At 41.6% G+C, this 8,799-nt stretch overlaps 1 protein-coding gene across 1 annotated transcript; it reads right to left on the reverse strand.

The window, feature by feature from the left end:
- Positions 1 to 5,099: 5,099 nt before the first annotated feature.
- LOC130981359 (uncharacterized) lies at positions 5,100 to 5,975 on the reverse strand. The gene is made up of 2 exons (XM_057904951.1): positions 5,497 to 5,975; positions 5,100 to 5,379 (listed from the first exon to the last, which is right to left on the reverse strand). Exons 1-2 carry the CDS (start codon positions 5,973 to 5,975, stop codon positions 5,100 to 5,102), a joined length of 759 nt encoding a protein of 252 aa, XP_057760934.1.
- Positions 5,976 to 8,799: the final 2,824 nt, after the last annotated feature.

Below are 8,799 nucleotides of genomic sequence, written 5' to 3' on the forward strand. Positions count from 1 at the left end.
GGTTGGGGGCCATGTTGAGGAGGGGGTTCATAAACATATGGTGGTGGCTCTTGAAAGTCACAAGGAGATTCACCATAGCCATTGGATTGATATGCATCAAAAAATGGCTCTTCTTCATAGTGCATTGGTGGAGGTTGTTGCCATGAAGATTGATCATATGCATATGGCTCCTCCCACCTTTGATTGTCCCATCCTTGATGCATCTCTTCATTGAAGTTCTCATTTCCTACAACACAATTAGAACCAAACTCAAAGCCAAAGTGAGAATTCATAACGAGAGAACAAAATAAAACTAACAAAAATTAAGAAACAAACAAAAGATAAACCTATTCACAATATTCACATATGTACAATAACCAATAACATAACACCATTGCAAATCCCCGGCAACGGCGCCATTTTGATGATTTGATTTTTGACGGTTTAGAATTTCACAAATGAATTCTCGTTGCAAGTATAGTCTCTAAACCAATCGCTAATCCTTTCATACAAAAAGTTGTTTGTCACTAAAACAAACCCATAAATTTATAAACCGAAGTATTCAAACCTCGGGTCGTTCTCCCTAGGAATTACAATAAAGTGTCTTGTTATTGGTTTGAGTTGTTTTGGGGTTTTGATAAGAGGCATGAAAGTAAATGGCAATAAAAATAAACTAACAACTATAAAAGGCTCTTGGCAAGGTATGAAAATTAGAAGTCCTATCCTAGTTATCCTTCTCAATTGTGATGAGAATTGTTCATTGCTACCACTTAGTTAACCCTTACTAGATAAAGGAAAGTCAAGTGGATGAATTGACTTGAGCCACAAGTTCTAGCCAACTCCCAAGGAAAGACTAGCTTTAGTGCACTCCAAACCAATTAGCAATCTCTCCAATTATCAATCAACAAAGGAATTAGATAACTCAAGTGTCACTAATTACTCTACCTAGGCCAAGAGGAACAAAATCTACACTAAAACTAAAAGAGACATTTTAACAAACACATAGAGTGCAATAAAAGTAAACAACATAAATTACAAGAATTAAAGAGAGATCTAACTACAAAGGCAAGAGATTAACAATGGAAAAGCAAAGAAGAACAATTATTATGAATTACCTCTTATTGAATTGAAAGAATGTATAGGGAATAATACTAGATCTACAACAAAATGTAAGAACAACATAAAGGCAATTACAACAAAAGAGTAGAAGAAGATGAATCTAACAACAAAGAATTGAAATGTAGAAGTAGAAGAAAGCAAAGATTAAAACCTAGATCTAGGAACTAATCCTAATCATAATCCCAATTCTAGAGAGAAGTGAGAGCTTCTCTCTCTAGAAACTACTTCTAAACTAATCCTAATGAGTGTGTAATGAATGGAATCCCCCTTTGCTCTTCAATCCTTGGCTTTAAATAGCATCTTTGGCGCCAAAGTTGGTTGCAATTGGGCCCCACAACCCTTCAGAATTCGTTGGTTGCGAATTCATTAAAAAATCATATACCAGCACCGACGCGTACGCGCACAGCACGCGTACGCGTCCATGGGGTAATTCGCAGGTGCGCGCAAGTGCCAGGTGCGCGCACGCGTCCATGGGCGAGTTCAACTTCTTTGACTTTTCATGATTTCTCCACTTTGCATGCTTTCCCTCTTCACTCCTTTGATCCATTCCTAGCCCCTTTCAATTTGAAATCACTAACAAACATATCAAGGCATCTAGTGGAATCAAAGGGAGATTAAAACCATCAAATTAAGGGTTGAAAAGCATGTTTTTACATCTAAGCACAAATAAGGAGACAATCACAAAACCATGCTATTTCAATGGATAAATGAGGGTAAAAGGTATTAAAATCTCTTAGAATCAATGCAAGATAAACCGTCAAAATGGGGTTTATCATTAGGTCGTCGAAAAAATTGATTGATAAGAGAGTGAGAACGCGGGAAAGAGAAGGGAGAGGGAGAGAAAGCAAGAGATCTCAAGCTCGAGCTCGTCAAAAAGAGAAATAAGAGGAGATCGGAGATTTGTTTTTTTTTACCTCCGCTACCACTATTGTCGAAACTGTCGTCGCTGTTGCTTCTACTCCCTCTTTTTGTTTGCTGTGTCGACGACGACGATGGCACTCAATCCTGCCAGTACTATGTCTTCTTCTTTTTTTACTGTTATGGTGGCATTGGTGACACTTTTTCTGTTGCTTTTACTCCTTTCTCTCTGTTTGCTTCTCTTTTTTATTTCATCTGAATGTGTGTGTGAAAACGAAAAAAATGTTTGATGGTTAGCCTGATTAGATTGATAGAGATGAAGATAGGATTGAGATTAGAGAGATAAAAAGATAGGGTTAGTCAGATAAGGGTAAATGGTAAAAAAAAAAATTACTTTAAAAACAAGCTTAACGTTGATGACTATTTTAAATAGAAAAAAAGGTAAGAGGTGATTTTGATTTTGACTTCAAACTTTAGAAGACAAAATAGTACTTATTCCTATTAAAAAATTATCTTTGCACATTATGGTTAATCACATTTGTGCAAGATACAAAATGTTAGCTTATATACAAGTCTAACAACTCTAGGTAATTCTAGTATTTAATTTACTTGCCGTCATGGGATCTTACTTAGTATATTCCTAACTTAGTAGACTATGGAACACAAGTTAAACATATTGCTTATAGAGCAAGTAATTGAGATCAACTTTACCTAATTATGATATGATCACTCAACAGCCTCCCGCAAGTTTGGAGTATATGAACGTCAAACATTCTAAGCTTTTTTTTTAAAGAAAGCTCAACATAACAAGTGGAGCATAGGGGCCAACAGCATAGTATGAAACTAACAGCTAAATATAATTAACCAGAACAAACAGAACTATATATACCCCTTCGTCATCTCTGGCATTGCCATCAACAACAGAGAGGGTCAGCACCTAACCACTCCTTGTAGCTCAACGCAAACATGTTAATAATCTCCTGAACCCCTTTTCTTTTATTCTGAAAAATTCTCCGGTTCCGTTCCAACCATAAGTTCCAAATTATCGCACAGAAACACACCATCCATCTCTTACACTCCTGTTTTGTACTTGAATTCTCAGTCCAACTCTGAAAGTGGTCTTTGACTGCACCTGGACAAGCCCATTGCATTCCAACATATGATAACCAAGCACACCATACCTGCCAAGCAAAGCTACAACCAAGAAATAGGTGGTGGCCATATTCAGCACTATTGTTGCATAACACACATAGAGTATCTTGTTGGTGAATGATCCCAAGCCGATTCAGTTTCTCCTTCGTGTTAACTCTCCCAACCAGTACAAACCAGACAAACAACTCTACTCTGGGTGGGACAAGGCCTTTCCAAATGGTACTAGTAAAGTTGTAGCTATGTATATCCTCCGAAGCCATTTCCACCTGCAACAACTGCACAAATGAGTTAGTAGAAAAAATTCCTTGCTTATCATACTTCCATACAACTATATCCTCTCTCCCAAGATCAAGTTTGACCAGCCTCAGGGTGTGGTGAAGCTTATTTACTAGATCCAATTTCCATTGGAACAATTTTCTCCTCCATTGAAAATTCCATATCCAATCTAGCCCATCCCAGAACCCACAGTCCCCTATCATTGATCCTGTTTGGTTTGAAACCGAGAATAGCCTTGGAAAGCGGTCTTTCAAAGAAACTTTCTGAATCCAAACATCCTTCCAAAACCGAGTGCGTCTCCCGTCACCCACCTCCATAGACAATCCGGTAATCATCTTTTGTCTAACTTCCTGACTCTTGAACTGTAGCTGACAGATATCCTTCAACGGACCACCTCGGATAGGTAATTCTTGAGAGGACATGAGCTCATTTGGATTCATATTGTTACAAGAACATACTACCCTCTTCCACAAAGGGCAGTCCTCTTTAGAGAACCTCCACCACCATTTAAACAGAAGAGCTGAATTCCTTATCATAGCATCCCCAACCAACCCAACCCACCTAACTTCTTAGGGGCCTGAACCACTTCCCACTTAATCAAAACCATACCACTCTTTCCGTCCTCTTTACTCCATAAAAATCTTCTCTACAAGGAAATCAGTTTCTCTGCAACAGCCTTTGGCATCTTATAGAGGCTCAGATAATAAACCGGTAGGCTATTTAATACAGATTTGATAAGTACCAGCTTACCAGCCTTATTGAGGATCTTGGCATTCCAGAGACTAAGATTCTCCTCCACCTTGTCAATCACTGGCTTTCACGTCTTCACCAACCTTGGGTTTGCGCCTAGCCAGATACCGAGATATTTAACAGGTAAGTTGGCTTGCTTATAGCCCAGCACATCGCACATGCGTTGTACCCACTTTTCATCATAGTTAATAGGAATCAGGCTAGATTTATCAAAATTAATGCTTAAGCCTGACATCAACTGAAAGCATCTAAGCAGTCTCCTGTAGTTCTTAATTGTGTCTTCCTCTGGAGGGCAGAACAAAATAGTATCATCTGTGAACAGTAGATGCGACAACTCAATCTGATCTCTCCCAACCATCAACGGAGATATGCGCCCATTCCTCACAGCTTCTCCAATCATCCTATGTAGGACATCAACAACAAGTACAAAGAGAAATGGTGACAGAGGATCCCCTTGTCTCAAACCCCTTTCCATCTTGAACGGCTTGGACGGTGAGCCATTTATCAGCATTGAGATAGAGCACGTGCTAATACACTCCATCACCCAGTCCCTCCATCTTTGACCAAAGCCCATCTTCTGCAATACAAGCTCTATAAAACTCCACTTAACTCTGTCATATGCTTTCTGGAAGTCCAGCTTTATTATTGCTGCTTTTTTCTTCCTTTGTTTGATCCACTGAACCGTTTCACATGTAATTAGAGTCCCGTCGTGAATCTTCTGACCCTTCACAAAAGCACTTTGTGTCTCTCCTACTAACCCTGGCATAACCCCTCTCATTCTGCTAACCAGCATCTTCAAGATAACCTTATACACACACCCAACTATGCTAATCAGACGCAAATCTTTGATTTCCTTAGCACCAGTAAACTTGGGGGCCAACACCACCCATGTGACATTAGCATCAGGTGGTAGCCTTGAAGATTGAAAAAAATCCAACACCGCTGCCATGAAGTCCGGGCCTATATCATTCCAACACTTTTTTTATCAAGTTCATGTTGTAACCGTCACACCCTGGGGCCTTGGACGATTCACAATCCCATACTGCCTCTTTAACCTCCTCAGGTGACGGTAGCACCTCTAAAGCAAGAGAATCCTCATCGCTGATCCTTTCCACCAGACCATCTCTGAACCCCACCTCAGGGGACCTCTCTTGATGATATAATTCTTTGTAAAACTCCCTGATGGCAATTTTAATCCTAGCTTGATTCCTTATCAACCTTCCATTAACAGCTAGTGTATCAATCCTGTTATTTCTCCGTCTCGTCGAGGCTAAGTTGTGAAAGTATCTCATATTTTTATCCATGTCCCTTGCAAGCCTCGACCTTGACATCTGCTTTCAATGTAACTCTTTCCTCACATACCATTTCTCACAGCACTTCACTAACGCCTTTCTTCTTGCTTCTACTGTCTCATCATAGGTCCCATTGCCAACCATGTCATCAATCTTCTGGATCTCTTCCTCAAACTTCGAAATTTTCCTGTCCATATCACCAAAGTTGTCTCTGTGCCATCTCCCCAAAGCAATCGTCAACGCCTTCAGTTTATCGGTGAATTGCATCTCTCCCAATCCTCTCCATTCCTCCTTGACCATTCTTAGAAACCCTTCATGAGTAAACCATGAATCCAGACTTCGGAACGGCCTCGATCCATCTCTTAGTCTCTTCTCTTCCACTATGATAGGGCAGTGATTTGACAGTCCTCGTGAACCACCTCTCAAACGAGTCTCCGAAAATTCTTCAAGCCATTCCACACTAACCAATGCTTTGTCGATACGGCTGCATGACTGACCTCTGAACCATGTAAACTTACGGTCTGAAATTGGCAGGTCTACCAAACCCATATCATGTACCTAATTCTTATAGTCCTGTGCCGACAAAGGTAAGCTTTCTAAACCTTGTCTCTCTTCCACTTGTCCAATCTCATTAAAGTCCCCCAGAAAACAATAGCACCTGGGCATAAACCAGCCATGTAACTCAACTCCTCCCACACAACACATTTGTCATCTCTAGTGTGAGCACCATAAACCAGGAAAAAAGCACAGTTAACAGACTTCTCTGACAGTACCCCTTCAACACACAGTCGTCGCTCACCTTTATAGCGATTTCGCATTCTAAAGAAACCCTCATCCCACATTAATAACAAACCACCAGAGGCACCATCAGACTCCACATACTCCCATCCCACACATCCATTCCCCCATATTTTCGATACATCAAACCTTGTCACTAACTGTCTTTTAGTCTCTACCAATCCTAGCATATCCACCCTATGTTACCTCTTAAGTTCTTTCACCATTCTCAACTTTCCATCACCCCTTAACCCCCTAATATTCCATGAACTGATAATCATTTTAAATTATAATTACACACCTTTTTGAGATTTTTAGGTCTGCTTCGTCTTGCTTTAGCCTTCTGTTTTGCCAATCTTCTCTTTCTAGCAATCTCTTCATTCTATTCTTGGAGGATAGCCATAATGTCGTCTTCCTCATTAAGCAACATTGCTCCAGACTCTTTTGCTAGTTCCCATGTCTTCCGGTTTTCCAACATTCGTTCGGCCAAACTTGCACACTCATTACTACTGTTGTCATCTTCATTGGCTTCTCCTTGTTCCCCTTCATGGTTGGCTCTAGCATCATACTCCTCCTCCACATTCTGCATCGGGATATTCCTATTAGTAGCCGAATCAATTCCCGAGCCTGGCTTCCCTGAATTTGCGTTACCACCAACAACTGCTTCATGATAGTCATCGTTGCTGTGGCCGTTTACCTCCTCAATCCCTTGAACCACCTCCGGACTCGTCACAGCCCCCTCCGCCGTGCCACATGTTCTTCCAACCTGTAAGCCTCTGGCCGTGCCACTTTATCTCCTCCTGCACTCTTCCTCTCACTAGCGATGCTTCTCCTTCCCGGCGCACAACCAGCGAGCACCAGTGCACCGTCACCGTCAGTCAACCTTCGCGTCAAGGTTTCCCCACCAACAGACGCATCGAATCCTTCCTCTTCGTCGCGCTCAGACCCATTCGACTCACCCAGGACACCCGGTTCCAAGCTTCCCAAATTACTCCGTGCCTCATCTCCGGCACCGTGCATCACGCGGCATCCTCCACCTTCTCGCTTTTCAAGGTTTCCGCCGTGAGTCTCAAGCCCTCGTGGTTTCCCTAGCGGCGCAGGTGGATCAGCAATCGCAGGTCGCGTATCTTGGATCAGCCTGACCCGCCGCACAGTCTCGTGGAGCCTTCCTTGGATTAAGCCAGCCCGACCTATAGCTTCCTGATCCAGCCCAGCATCGCAATTACACACCAAACAAGCTGTTGAAGATTTTGGGCTTCCATGGCCCAACACAATTTTATTGTATTTAAACTCACTGGGATCCCTTCTCTTGTCTCTTATACATATTCCATTAGGCTTTCTTCTTACCAGCCCAATCTGGTCGCAGGAGTAGCTCCATGGGATTGTGAGCTTCGAATCAGTGTCATTACTCTCCCCCATTCCCACCAAATCTGCCAAGCCATCAATATTGCCATAAATTTGCTTATTCTTACCCGAACTGTTTTGATTGAGCTTTAAGTGGTCATTACTCCATTCGTTTAAAATTGACTCTGAAATTACTGATCTACCCTCATCCTCTTTTTCCTGTTGTACCCTTCCCGTAACTATTGACGCTGCCTGATCTCCATAGCATATCAACTTTGTAAGGTCATGCGACATTGTATCATCAGCATAAAAAACTCTACTTGTTACGTTATTTTGAAGAACGCATCCGACATCTTTTTTCGTTCTTTTTTCCAATGTACATTGCGCACTGTAGACCTCTTGTCCCACCTCTTTTACTAATACGTCGAATCCACTGGTACCTAGACTGATATGAATCCATTCATGGATTGCATCCATAACACAAGTATCAATTAGTACATGGCCGACACTAAACGAGGTGCACGATTCTGTCCCTTTATCACACCCAACCACCTCTCCCCATTGGCCTCCGATCTTCCTGAATGTATCCACTGTCCAGATATGTAATGGGACCCCGTAACACTCTAGCCAGACTCTTCGTGAATCGCTTTTTTCCTATTCGTCCAACCTCCATACATTATGAAATATTTGTATCAGACTATTCATTTTGAATGTGTATGTCTCTTTAGCATACAATAGGCTGTCAAATGTCAGCAAAGCTTTGTAAGCTCCCAATTTTCGTACCTGAATAACTTGTGGAAAGTTCTTAGCTACCATATCCTGTAGCAACCCAAAGTCAATGGCCGTTGTTGTTCCACCTATCAAACTCCTCTGTAGCCAGTTCAAGTTCTCTTTCGCCACAGCCACTTCCAATTTTTTTGTCCATCCGTTTCCATGTGGATCTTGCATCTTCTTATCTTTTCTCAAATCCTTAGAACTACTAGCTAGGGGAGCCGGAGCATCATCACGTTCATTTTGTGGCTGGCGGCCAATTTCTCTTCGAGCAATTCCTCCTTCCTGTATCATCTTTGTGCCATTCGCAGCTGACAGTCTCCTATATTTTGCTTCTCCAACAAACATAACTTTATCTCTCAGTCTCATACGATTCATCTCTATTATGGCCTTTAGAGCTCATCTCCTCGTGGTGTATCGTATGAACGTAAAGTTGTACAAATCTTGAGAACGGAGCTAGTGATATGCCTTTGGTTAAAAG

The sequence above is a fragment of the Arachis stenosperma genome, chromosome 5 (assembly GCF_014773155.1).
Source record: "Arachis stenosperma cultivar V10309 chromosome 5, arast.V10309.gnm1.PFL2, whole genome shotgun sequence".
Lineage (NCBI taxonomy): Eukaryota > Viridiplantae > Streptophyta > Magnoliopsida > Fabales > Fabaceae > Arachis > Arachis stenosperma.

Excerpts from the sequence above, each read along its gene's own strand:
- LOC130981359 (XM_057904951.1), bottom strand. The coding sequence starts at position 5,975 with ATGGGTTTGGTAGACCTGCCAATTTCAGACCGTAAGTTTACATGGTTC. Across the intron at positions 5,380-5,496 it reads GTGAAGTGCTGTGAGAAATG|GATTGATACACTAGCTGTTA; the intron begins GTATGTGAGGAA and ends GAGAAATAACAG.